The 14,191-nt window shown below is 42.5% G+C and overlaps 1 protein-coding gene across 3 annotated transcripts in view; it reads right to left on the minus strand.

Annotated features, from left to right (window-relative positions):
* Positions 1 to 14,191, minus strand: part of LOC147702609 (proton-coupled amino acid transporter 1-like) — a 494,150-nt gene that overhangs the window by 155,927 nt on the left and 324,032 nt on the right. For all 3 annotated transcript variants that reach the window (XM_086931275.1, XM_086931277.1, XM_086931276.1), the window contains exons 6-8: positions 12,337 to 12,421; positions 8,031 to 8,249; positions 3,436 to 3,534 (exon numbers count right to left, since the gene is read on the minus strand). In XM_086931275.1, the coding sequence (XP_086787401.1) occupies positions 3,436 to 3,534; positions 8,031 to 8,249; positions 12,337 to 12,421 (403 nt within the window). The remainder of the gene's footprint in view (positions 1 to 3,435; positions 3,535 to 8,030; positions 8,250 to 12,336; positions 12,422 to 14,191) is intronic.

The raw sequence follows: 14,191 nt of genomic DNA on the forward strand, positions 1-14,191 counted from the left end.
TGTTTTTTTGTCTTACATTTAGGTTCTTGAATCATGTGTTTCAATGCCTATCCTAATGTATGATTACTTCATTTCTCAGTTCTGAGGCTTGCTACTTTGCTTTTTGAAACTAGAGTTTTTTTCATGGAGGGTTCACTGAAATCTTTTCTAGCTGGGATCTATTTCACGGTACCTGTCCTGTCCTTCTCATTTTGGGAGGACACATCTGCCAAACCCTAATTTCTACTGCACTCAAAGCAAGATCATGCAGTACCGGGTTTGTACAGTATAAAGTTAAAACCACTATTTATATAGAAATTAAATGAGCTAAATAGAGTAAAAATTATTGAGATTAGATACATCATAGCATAGGGGTTACAACATGTCCTACAATACAAACAACAATGCTTTCAAGTGAAATACAACCATTGACAATGCCACTAGATCGGACTTTATAGAAATGTTGAGTGGTCATGTGAAGCAATACAAGTAAATAGTATGGGAATAGGTATGCATTTGTGTGGCAGCAAAGAACTGTCGAATAATACTGGTGTAAGTAAAGAGGTCAGGTGAAGGTTGCATTATCAATCCAGACCGAAAAACCCATGGAGTTTAATAACTGCCCTCATCCCATCTGTGCTGCTCCTAGAGAAAAACATAAATTATCTAGTTATCGAAAATACTTTAGTAGAATTGCAATGTTGTTGTGTGTGGCCTTGAAAGTTCAGCCTCGAGCAACTAGATAACTAAACAAAATGATCACAGCTTTGTGCAGGGTAATATATTTTTTTTGGTGGAAGCACACAACTTTTGACCAATCAAAACATGTACTCCTGGCTCCCAACAGGCGGGCAGAGCCAAAGCCCTTTGTATCTCACATAATTGTCTGGAAAGTACTGCACCATCAAGCTAGACCATAACAAGCTTTTTGGCCGCAAAGACTTTCCATAGAGGGTCGACTGGCAGCAAATTCAAATATAAAAAATGTAAAATCATAAGCCACGCTGCCAATTTTCCTTGTTTTTGATATGCATATGGTGCTTCATCCTATGCGCCTTTTACTATTCAACAAAACAGGCAATATTCTATCACACACCTAAGGAATAAAGGCTGAGTTTGCTCTACCAGGAATCATACCCAATACACACGTCTCAGTAGCAAGCACGTTCCTCACAGAGATATAAAGCCAGCTTCTTAACTACCTTACAGAACCCCGCAGTATATTGAGTTATTCTGGAAAAGAGGCTTGCATTGACAGCTGCAACATGAATGTGCATGCTGAAGGCTGCATTAGGTCTGAGGCGCACAACTGGAGGGCCCCTTCTGGAGGCAATGACCATCTTTCTCATTTGGAAGTCTTACATTTTTTTAAATCTCAGCAAATTCAGAAAGCCAGGTTGTAAAGCGTACATGCATAATCATCTACAATCAACGTAGAAAGACTTGTTTTCTGGAAACGTTGCTGCGAGGTCTAGGACATGTGTAACCAATAGACTGTAGATGGGGTGTCATATAATGGCAAGTATCTTCTGGTGACTGCCTGCTTGGTGCCCATTCATGATAAACCTCTGAATTGTGATTTAAGTCATCCACAATACAGTTTTCATTTCCTTGGAGAAGACCATTTAAATAATTTCCTCTGCATCACTCAGAAGTAAAAGGTCTGTGCCGTCAGGTTGACATGATCTGAGTTTGTGGTTTCCAGCAAGTTACTCCTTTGCAGTCTGATGATGTTCACATAGCAAATTGCAAACATCAAGACATTCACGAACCAATTCATGGCTGGACGCAATTCAACTGGGCGATGCTTAGTTCATTTATTTTCGAAGTTAGGTTGATAGCATCACTCAGCTACTAATGGTGTAACATTGAATTAGTGCAGAGCACAGTATGAAGGTATTTTACATGACTTGCTACATCGATTTCAGGTCATATAAAATTCAGCAGAAAGAATTGTCACTAATGCCTTGAAACAGGTTCATCTGACTCCAGCATATTGCACAATCCCTAGGGTTAAGCTAAAAATAGAAAATGTTCCAACATATTCAACCTGACTAAACAAATTAGATTTATGGTAAACTTTCTAAATCTTAGACATACCTAAGCTTCATTGATCATCCAGAGAGTTCACATTTCACAATAAATGTGCCCTCATCACTCATAGGTTGAATCAGATAAAGGTTTGGTAGAAAGTCTTCCCTTTATTTGTCTGCATCACTCTCGTGAATGTGGGATATCTCTAAAAAAGGCAGCTGTCCAGTCCTCTAACTTTGCGGTGCCACTGAACCATTTAGAGGTGGGGAATAGCTGGATTTCTGCAAAAAGCGCTTTCACTGGCAGAAACCCTTGATTCAAAGCCTAAAACGCTACAGGGCCACTAAGTCACAAGCCAAACTCAAGCCCAACAACAGCCAGTGTGTATTCAGAGGTGTTCTCTTTTTACCTTTCAGCACAGGTCACAGCCCAACTTTTTGAAATTTCTCATTCAATTTACGAAGAATCCCTACAAAAATTCAGTAGGTGCAAAAGAGAAACCCATATCTGCAAACCAGGAATTGTCCTCCACAATCCAGGTGTCACCATTGTTTAAAAAGTTATTATCCTTCACGCAAAAAGTAATCATAATCAAACCCGCATAATAATCTCCAAACTAGTTATCATCACTGACAAACCAGGGATGGGCATTAGAAAACTAGAAATAACTGTAGGGAAATGAAAAATTACCACACGCTAACTGAAAAACATAATCCACAAAGCAGAAATCCGTATCCCCAAACCAGGAATACATTTACTCATCTAGAACAACAACCTACAAAACCAGAATCACCATCAACAGGTATCTGTCAAAATTATCTAAAATCCCTATTCGCAAATTAGGAATCTTGATCTTAACCAAGAATCATCATTGAGAAACTGAAATTTGTCAGGTAAAACCAGAAATAAATAGCCATAAAACAGGAATCACCTACTTCAAATCTCACACAAATTACAATTCTCATACAGACTTTCTTATTTTGCAGGCTGGGTTCACTGTTCATAGATCCTGGTACAAATATTAACACACTCCACAACCAGCAGTGAGTAATCTGCAAAGAGCGAGATGACAAATCACAACCGCTTGGTCAGCCCATTCTCGGTGTGCAAGTGTAGATTAACAAGCGGAATCAAATGCAATCAGCGAATTGACTCCCGTGTTCATAGATTTGTGTTGGTGACATTCTTTCAATATCATGCAAACCAAACATAGTAAAAATGCAGTTTAATAACACGTTATTTCATAGTCACAATAGGTTGGGGGGGAAAAACGTCATCAATTTAAAATGGGATTTGTGGAGTTTAAGCTGTGGTGTAGCTCAGATCTGGGAGACATCCTTGTGTAGTCAGAATGAGACTGTTTTTCCCAGGTCTACCTGAAAAAACAAATTTACATTATGCAGATACCCATTCCATGCTTACCACGCCAATTCCCTCGAAAGCAAAGATGGCTGTGCCAAAAAATAGGGGGTAGGTCCTCCATCCTGAGACGAACGGCAGGTGGCTGACATCTGGAATATCCTGGGTGAAGACAGATTAGAGGGATTTGTAAAACAAGAAATGGGAAGGACCAGAAATGCAAATAGTCGATAGGAAAAGAGAAGCTTTTATAAAAACAAGCATTGAAAATGCAATAGGTCTCGCCTTTGATTAAGTTAAAGCCATTTGCGTTGCTAATGGTATTGAACAGCAAACAAATGGCTTTAACTTAATAAAAGGCGAGACCTATTGCATTTTCAATGCTTGTTTTTTCTTCCCTTAGGGACCCAGCGCACTCTAAACACTGAAGCAGAGGAGTTAGCTAGGCTCAGAGAGATGGCAGAGAACACTTCCCACTTGGCAAAGCAGTAGCCGTCATTAGTGAAGCAAGTGCAATGTCACCATGGCACATTTAGTATGGATTATGAGCGACAGAAAACGTACCCCTGAAATGATCTCATAAGCTCTACCCTCCCCACGCCCTCTGTTCTTGCAATAAAGTTTGAGGGCAGGAGGCCCATCTTCAAAACATTTTGCTTAGGGGAGTTCTGAGCAAAAAAAGTTTGAAGACATCTGCTCTGGCTGCAAATCGAAACAAAGGAGTCTTGTGTTTGAGCTGGATCGGCTCTGGTCGCGATCACGGGACTTCGGCGAAGAAGGAGGCGCTGGCATGACAAGATCAGAGCACTAAACCTCAGCCCCCGCCACAGACCAAAAGTGAGCTCTATGCATAACGCACATCATTTACAAACTTCAGAATGACGTCTAAATGAAAACCTGAACATACGTATAACATGTGCAAATAAGATAGCTTTATTATTCCTTAAACTAAATGTTATTTCCATGGTCGCACCGCAGGCAATGCAGTGTGGGAGGATAGAGGGGGCGGGAGGGGTGATGAGATGGGGCATCATAAGGACATTGATTATTTCTCTCGGTCCATCAAACTATCTGAAGGATTTGTACTCATGATATGAAAAAAAGACACTCAAGAAGAAACTACCACTAAACAGAACAAGGCCTGTAGGCTTCATTTTCCGCACTCTGCAGCCACTGGACTTGGCCTCTCTAGTCTATGTATTAAAACCAGAATCCATCATGAGGGTCTAGATGGAGGGGGCATAAGAACCCAGTACATTTCAAGTTGTTCATTGCACTATATGACATCTGGGAATCAGCCTGTAACCCTCGTTATAAGGGGTTGGTAAAACCTCTGGGTCTTGTTTGTCCGGTGCAACAAAGGGAAGCATATGGAGAGGGGAATTTGTGGATGTGCATAAGATGCTGCATAGATAGATGCGGCCTAAAGAGGGGTGAGTGTTAGCGAGACAATCTGGTGTCCTGGTACGTATAGAACCTTGGACACCGGCTTATTTACTATATGCGAGTGTCTTTTGTTAGATGCATTCAGACAGAGCTATGGCTTTTTTTAACTATAGGGGCTTGATTAGTGAAGGCGCAGATGGATGGAGGCCGCCTGGTTGTGACACAGTGAAGAATTTCACACAAGGCTTAGTGGGTTCGGACAAATCATTGGAGAACTCTGGTTACAATGGATGACCCCTACTAGGCTGACCCCTTTTGGTCCACCCCTTCCCGGTATGCGGAGGGGGGTGTTAAGGGGACATGGCAGGGAAGTCGATAAATGCTGGAGTCTTACAAGGGGTGTTTGCTCCAATCCACCCTCCCCGGTATGCGTAGAGGGCGTGGTAAGGGGACAAGGCAGGAAGGTCGATAAAAGGTGGAGTTTCACAAGGGGGGGGGGGTTTGTTCCAAGGCCATTCTGTTTCTCTCTCTTCTATGTTAGGAGGGTAGTAGGGAATTGGTGGTTCTTTCCATCCTTTTTTTACTTTTTCACTTTTTGCGGGGGGTAGAGCTAGGAAGGGTAATATGTAGATTATATTCTCTTCTCCAAAAACGTGAACTTGAATTGCCATATATGGATATGCCATCAAAAATATGGGTGGGCACTGGGGGGGGGAAGCAAACTAGGTAAAAGGGGGGGGGGGGCTGAAAAACGCCCTGTTAGTTTAATTTGTCGGATGTGTTGTCTGGATAAGAGAGAAGCAGAAAGGCATTCCAGGGGTGTTTGCTGGCCAAGTATATCTGAGCCTGTTAGTTTGGGAAGGGTAGTTTGGCGTGAGGCAATTCAACCAGTGCAAGATGGTTGGGATGGGTAAGTGTGTGAATGAAATCGGGATCTTGACCAGGAATGTTAACAGGCTTCATCCCTGGAAGAAGCAGGTGATCAGTAGATGTCTGCAGGACAGCCACGCCCAGATTATAATTTTGCAAGAAACGCACCTAACCGCATCAGAGTGCAAGGCCCTTTTTAGTGGTCAGGTGTGGGAGCACAAGGTCATGAGCTCTGCTCAATCACTGGCTACTAAGGGAGTTTCAATCACATTTGGGGAACCTGACAGCTGCACTATACCGTTCTCATCTAAAAGTAGAATTAAAACCTTGGAGCAACCACTTCCCATGAAACCCTCCATGGCTTACGAGAGCTCAGCCTGCTTCCTGGCCAACAGCTGGGTGCCTCTGCTGGTTTGTTCGATTACGCAGCAATAAACATGTATCTAAACCAGCCAAAGCTATTCCTTCTTAGCTGTAGGAGATACACACGTAACAAATGTTTTTTTGTGAATAATGACAACTGGTGAAGTTTAAATTCTGAAAATATCAGAAAGGAAATTTAACGTCACTGAACCTGCAAAGTCTACTCTCGCTTGCACAGCTGTTGGTGAGAAAACAGGCTGTGCTCACGCAAAACACACTCAATTACACGGACTGCGCCTCTAGAGCAGATTTCCCCCATTTTACACTCTTATAGCGCTTAGCAGATTCCTGCGCCTTTATAGACCTTCCTCCACATTTTACATCCCACTGACAGCAGCAGTAGAGGGGTCGGCTTCTGGTGAGTGGGATCACCTGGTGCCTATTATTTATTCTAGCGCTGTATTGCCCCTCTGTAGTTTTGTTGAAGCGCTACACAACGAGTGACAGTAGTGAATCCCCAGAGAGGAGCGGGTCGCCTAAGGGCAGAGGAGAGGATCCGGGAGAGCAGGGGCTCTGTCCTGGTGCCGCCTTCGAGGAAATCTGTACCCATGCGGCTTCCGGCTTTGTCTGTTTTGTTCCTCGGCGCATCAGGTGGTACAGGGCCAGTGACAACCATATGCTGTCCACACCCACTGACAGGACCAGAGCGGAGGACTACAAGCGATCCGCACACCCGGACGCCACACCTCCAGCCGTGGAAAGACGTCCCTGTCACCTACAACCAACTCTGGGTAGGGAGAGTGAGTGAAGACTACACAAGCACGTCTAGGCCTCGCCCGGGTAGGAAGGGACTGACAAATGGTGCAATAAAATGTTTACTTTGGATTGGTCATTCGTTGGAGGCAGTGGTCGAAGTGGGGAAAACAAGTGCAGCTGCAGAGCGGGGCTGAACATGAGCACCTGTGCACTTATGAATCCGAGCACGCAACGTCCGGTCAGAGTGACCGCAGCAGCGTGGTGAACGCTCGAGGGAGGGTGAACGCGGCAGCGTGGTGAATGCTCTATTTAGAACAAGATGGCGTCGGACTGTTCACAGTCTATATGGACAAGTGCATGCTGTCTGCTTTGGACAGATGGCGAGAGCAGCCATCTTTGTCCATGCAGACGCGTGCATGTAAGTCCACGGGGAGAATAGATTCCAAAAGGTCCTCTCCATGACGAGATCAGCGCATGCGCTGCTTTGGCCAGGCGAGACCTAAAAACGGAATATCTACTGTTGCCGAGTAGTGTTAGCCCACATCGAAGTGAAGTAAAGTTCAGTGACTGACAATTTTGTATTATATGGAAACAAACACAATTTTATTAACACTACCAATACTGCCTCCTAGAGAAAATAGTGTAGAAGACATGCAACATTGCAGCTGGCAGGACACACATAATGTGTGCGCCCTCCTTGCTATTCAATAGCCCCTTTTAAACTCTCTGCATCCCAGGTACGTTTTAAAACCAGCCTCTTTACATTCTATTGTTTATTGAGTCTGGGCACTACATCTTGGGTTAACCCATGCCCAGTGGGGACAGGTGGTACAATAAAGACAGTGGGATCCAATAAATAGGTGCCTGTTCGTACAGGAAGCTTCGTCAAATGTGAAGGTGTGGTCAAGTAGGAGGAAGGGCGCTTTATCCACTAAGGATAATAATGTAAGTGGGTTGTCAAAGGAGGTGCTACGTTCTACATGGAGATCCAGTAGAGAGCTGCCACCTAGCATGATTTGGTTGGGTGTTCTTAATTATTGGTGAAGGCGCGGCCTATTAGAAAGGTTCCGTTTAGTAGAGTGTGGACTGTTCCCATGAGGCACAGGGTCAGACTGATTTGCATATAGCCATGTCTGAACTGGGGTGGCAGAGTGGGCTAAAGAACGGTGATGGATTAAACCCAGATCTTTTGACTGGGTGTGAGTGTTTGATTAGTTCAGATGCTCCGTCCATTACCACCCCCTTTTGTACCGAGTGTGGTCTAATTACAGTAGGGCTCTTACCCTGATGATGAACTGGTAGATAATCACAAGGCTGCCCAGCATGGCGATGTTCCCCACCATGGAGAGCATTGCTAGGTACTTGAGGTTCTTGATGAAGACCAGGAGGATGAGGAAGGGCAAGAAGGACAGCATGTAGAACCGTGAATCCATGGAGTATGTCAGCACCACAGTCTCATTCGAATTGCAGTTATTGGTTGTGCCAGAGGAGGCTTCCACCACCTACACAAAAAGAAAACGAAGGAGAAAATCAACTGAGTAACTCCTCGGCTTGTCTCCCAGAAAAAATGCCCCAGCCCACCCGGCTTTGAGCTCTATTCTTTTGATGCAAAAAGATACAGGGCTGATCATTTGTCTTTGAATTGATCTTTTGTGCAAGTATCCAAAAAGTAGTTGTCTTAAAAGAAAACATCATAATTGCTACTACTTTGAGTCTGCAGCCAATTCCATAAATAATTTGGCATCAATGTCCAATATATTCAACATTAACAGAATATCAGTGGAATTAAAGACAGATCTCCCTGAGGATGATTCGCTGTGCCTTACAAATGACCAAAATAAAAATAAAATAAATAAATAGTAGTTGTAGGAACGTCAAATGGGGTTTGAAAACACAAGCATAGTGATCCACGTGTCAGTGCTAACATGTTTATTTTCATTTGTATAGAGAACATTATAAGAAATATTAAGAAAGATCCTAGCAGAGGATAAAAAGATGGACAGACTGTGCAAAAGAGGGTAGCAGGGGATAGAAAGACCAACTGACTGCATTAGAGTAAAACAGAGAGGGTAGGGAACAGGAAGGGTGCTAGGACTATGGGACAGAAAGAGTGCTAGTGAAATGGAAAGCTGTTTTGGCATAACAGATTGTATCACTGTTGTCAGTGATGACAAAAAACAACAAGCAAGCCAGTATTATCAGTACTTGTTAATTATCTGTTTTGAAACAATGTTAAACAGACACAAATGGTGGGGTACCCTCCATTTTGTGTCTAGCCTGTTCACATGATGTAACATGTGATAACTATTTCTGTTGCCTCTATCTTCTACTTGGATGCTGCAAAATATTTCTTCTCCATCTTTTTGTAGAAGTATCTTTTCTTCGCGGTTAGCTTTAGAAAGCATGTTTCTTGAATTATTTGTGCACTTGGTTGATGCAAGAGAAGTTCACAGTTTCTCTTTTTCCAGTGGTGCAGATATTGTCCACTCTGGTGTTCACCCTCTGTTCATTACAATGTCTAGTGCTTGGGCACTCAACTTGTATGTTATAAGCACCTCTCTCTGTTGTGAATTGACAGAGGTGGGGCAAACTGAGATGCTGTACCTCATCTACAGGGATCTGGAACAGTCTAGCATGGTGTTCATCTCTAGCTGGTCTTTTCAGCAGCACTTACTATTTAAGTTTGTGTGCTACAGTGCTTTTACTGGCGCTACATCTGTAAGATGTTTAACTAAGGGAGACGCTGCACGTGCCAGACAGGACCTGACAAAGCAGAGGCAGATAAGTGAGCACACAGGAAGGCTGCATGAGAGCAGACAATAGGGAAGAGAATCAAGGAACAAAGAAAAATCAGAGGGAAGCATGTGAGGACTCACTAATTAGGTATTTTATTGGTTTCAAGTCTCAGTAATCAAGTGTGTCCCACCCCTGCAATACAGTTTCCCTTGCATCTTTAATTCTCACTTACTGTAGCAAAACCTCATTCCTTTGGGGTGAGTTCCAAACCTTGGTGCACAGCCTGTACACCAGGTGCAAATGTCCGGTGCGCTCTCATTCATGGCCCACAAGTCTCATGGATTGTGGGTCTAACACATGTGGTTGAGTATTACACATTAGTGAACAGTCTTAATCATTTGGTGTGAATCCGATGTCTTGGGGTGCAGTCTCATTCACTGGGTGTGAGTCTGGTTTTGGGGGCACATCCTCACTCCTGGCTCTTTACAATGATCCAGGGACTTTAAACATGTCATATCAGGAACAATGGTCCCGCCCACTCTCAAATCTCACTTATGAACGCGAGATCTCTGCGGCGGCCATGCTTTTGGCCCGTTTGGCCATGAGTTTACATTTGAAGAGAGAAGGAGACAAGCAATGAAATTGCCAGTGGCAGGATTTCGAAAAGGCCTTTCTGCTTGAAGCCATCAATGTACAAAGGTGGGGTTTATCCTCAGAAACTGAGTGCAACTACACATACTATTGGTGCCTTGCGTTAATGGTTGGAACTCCTAACTAGGGTGAAACAAAAGGGCTAGAATCACAAGAGACATAAAGGAAACTGAGTAGGCACAGAAGAAGTAAGACAAAGATATTTATGTAACAACAAAGATAATGAAGAGGCAGAGGAGAACACAGAATGGGGAGAACGCAGCTGGAGAAAATAGTAGAGCGTAGATTAAAAATAGTGAATGTCTGGTTTCCAGCCCAGGAAAGAGTGTGTGTGTGTGTGTGGGCGAGAGTGTGTGTGTGTGTGTGCGAGAGTGTGTGTGTGCGAGAGTGTGTGTGTGTGTGTGCGAGAGTGTGAGTGTGTGTGAGTGTGTGTGAGTGTGTGTGAGAATGTGTGAGAGTGTGTGTGTGTGTGAGTGAGTGAGTGAGTGAGTGAGTGGGTGGGTGAGTGTGCGTGCGTGTGTGTGTGTGTGTGTGCGCGCGCGTGCGTATATATATATATATATATATATATATATATATATATATATATAGGAGCAGGCTCTGTGACAGCCAAAAGACAGAAGTTAAGGTGATCACAAACGTTACAGAACAGTTAGCCCAGCACACTTTTAAAAGCCAAACAGCTATCAACTTTATAATACAATTATTGCACAGAGAAGAGTCGATGTGATGTTTTTCTTATTAAACTTCATCCTTTCTTTTTTTTCCAACCGCCAACGCATTTCGTCCACAAACGGACAACTTCAGGGCGCACAGCATGTTTTTATGATGCGCTTTCATATGACCATTATGACCGTATTTTTGACCAGTTAATCATTAATAGATCTGTTATTTTCCTTTTTTTCTTTTTATATTTCTCTCTTCACATCAAGTAATTTACAATGTTGAATTGTATAGCCAAAATAAAGTCACGATACGTTCTCTACACATAGATAGTGCGATGCAAAGGGCATCTCTATGTGTAGAGAACGTATTGCGACTTTATTTTGGCTATAAAATTCAACATTGTAAATTACTTGGCGTGAAGAGAGAAATATAAAATATAATAGTGCCATACCCTTTAGAAGTGCTAAATACTGTGCCCCTCTTTGTGTAGCAGACAAAGTATCAAAGAGGAAATCGCAAGAGGAGTCACACAGCCCCGTGACCCAAAGAAAACGTCTTGAAACAAAAACAACTTGTAAGCATCCAAGTCCAACACTAGATGGCATACTTATGCAAAGCAAGTGTATCTACAGCACACATGCCTCAAACATATGCAATATTTAATTGCATACTTGATGCAATTTTGGAGACCTCTTCTAGAAATCTGTATTCAATTTTGGAGACTTATGTATAGTTTATGTTCAGTTCTGCATGTGCCACCTGGAAAACTGTACTGTATTTTGGAGGGAGGGGGCAAGTGGAATATTGTATTCAGTTCTAGAGGTCTCCTCTGTAGAGGCTTCCTCCCGATTGTCTTCTCCAGTCCTGGAAGTCACATTTGGAGTGCTGTGTCAATTTTTATATCTAGAGGTCTCATCTGGTCTACTGCTACTACTTGTAAGGTACAGAGCTATATAATTGTGCACAGATCAGGAGGCCTCATCTGGAGGGTTGTATCTAGTTTTGGAGTCCTTATCCGCAGTGATGTGAGCAAATAATGAGATCTCATATTTAATGTTGTGTCCAGTTCTAGAGCAGTGACTCCTGATCTGGAGGGTGGGACTGTTACAGATGGGCCAGTCCCGGAGGAGGACATGCTTAGAGTGCTCTGCTCACTTCTGACACCTTCACTGGATGTAATATTTTGTGAATGAGACCAAGAGGGACCAGTTCCTCCAGAAGTGATTTTCAAAAACGTATGCGAGTTCGACCCCTCAATGTTTACTAAATAAATAAATGTTACTGGGAACACATAACAATTCGAGGCTGTAAAAAGGGTCAAAATAGAGGCCATGGATGATGCTCGGGCAACAGTGAGATCGACAGTCACAGGAATCGACACTGGACGGAAACTCTTTAAGGAACAAAGAGGTCATTAGGATTTGGTGAAACTGGACTTACATTTATTCCCGGAAAAAAAAATGTGTTCGCCCCGGCTCACCCCACCCACCTTTGTTCCTGGATAACATGCAACACGTTCCATCCATCTCATCCTACCTGCTTTATGTTATCAGCCAGGAACACAAAGTACACACAGCAGAATCCCAGCTGGGTGAGGATCAGGAAAAATGAAACTGCACGTCTAGAATATAATGAGGAGAAAAGGAAAAGGTACTTACTAATATTTAAAGTTCTCCATCATAGTGATCGTCTTTAAATTAATTAACACTAGAAGAATTCTACTTCTATGCAGGGTCATTAACATACTTACGGTGAACATGTTGCAACAGTATAGTATAATAGTAAAACATTGCATAGTTATTTAGTCACTTTTAAACAAAATCCAATTACATTCAAATTTAAAGTAAATGCTAAAGGAACTTTCAATGCAACAACCCGACTTCAAATCATTTTACGAAAATGAAAAAGTAGGAAATGGAGTTCTGACTACAGAAATCCTACTTCAAATAATTTAGAATATAGAGAAAGCAGGAAATAGTACATTTATGCACTACTAACACAGGATAATTTTACAAAGTCACCTGAGAGTTTCAAGGAGCTCCATTTTCCGAGAAAGTCAAACATGGTCGGTTTGGTTCGTTCATTTTGACAATGAGCTCAGAATAAGCATCTAAGTGACTAATAACAAGATATGCAACAGATGAAGCATACACCACGAGCAGAGTTGAAAGGATAACTGGAAACGATTTAATTGTTGTTCAGTGAGGTGTATTCTTCAAGGTATTATTGCCTGGATTAAAGCAAGTATAGTGGAAGAATGCAAAATGCCTGCTAAAATCCATGTAATAATACCTGGCAAACAGGAGAACGGATTTCCACATTGCAGCTCTGTTTAGCTATAAATAGGGAAGACTTGTGTAAGATGAACCCTTTCATTTGCCCATCAGCTGTGATGCAGGACACTGTCCATTCAGTTAGTGATTCAAGGGACTAAACCAGTACAGATACAGCCCTGTACTTCAGGTTTAGGGTGGGTCTTCTTCCCTTAAGAGAACTGTTGGCCCGATGGAAAATTCCAGGGCAAACTACTCCTTTTTGCATATTTTGTACATCCAGAGTGGAGTCTATCGCCCACTTCTTATTTGAATGCCCGGCCTACAATTCTCCAAGATCTATGTGGTTAAAACCATTATGTAGAGGGCTGGCTACCAGACACTACAAAGACGCTTTACGAATACTAATGTCTGATACCCGTCCGCTGTTTGCTTCTGGTATGGCTAAATATTTGGGCTGGGCATGGTCAATTAGACTTAAGAGGCTAAAAATGATTGTTTAATTGCGGTCATGTATTACGACCATTTTATCTAATTTATTGTAAAGCATTTTATCCTAATTGTTAGACAATGTTTTTGAATCATGGTGTTTTACTGTTTTTCTTGTAATGCTTTTAAGATATTTTTTTATCGAAATAAAGCTAATTGACTTGACTTGACAGTACAGATTACCCCAAAGTTAATCCATAACATTTTTATTTTGGGAAAGCCTTCGGTGATATCAAGATAAACCTTAAACAAAAAGGTTTCTGTTTCCAGATACCCAAGAGCCTAGCTCAAAGAAGTAGTACAGTCAGCACACACTGGGGTTGACCGTGAGACATATATTAATGTGTGTAAAAAGGGAGAATTGCTCCTTTTTTAGGTGTCCCCTCACTCACCGGGGTTGCCCCACGGTGACATGCTTCATCATTGGGGCCATCCCAGTCCTCTACGGGCTGGGGCGTGCTACGACTTGCGGAGTTACGTAGGAGCACTTTTAAGGACTATGTGTGGTGCATGTGTAATTGTGGGGAGTGGACTATGTGTTGTAAGATAAAAATACCTGCCCAGTAGGTTTTCAATAAACTTTATTCTGGCCTCTAGGTGGTAATATTAAAAACGGGGTGGGGAGACAG

Source organism: Lissotriton vulgaris, chromosome 7 (genome assembly GCF_964263255.1).
Source record: "Lissotriton vulgaris chromosome 7, aLisVul1.2, whole genome shotgun sequence".
Taxonomy (NCBI): domain Eukaryota; kingdom Metazoa; phylum Chordata; class Amphibia; order Caudata; family Salamandridae; genus Lissotriton; species Lissotriton vulgaris.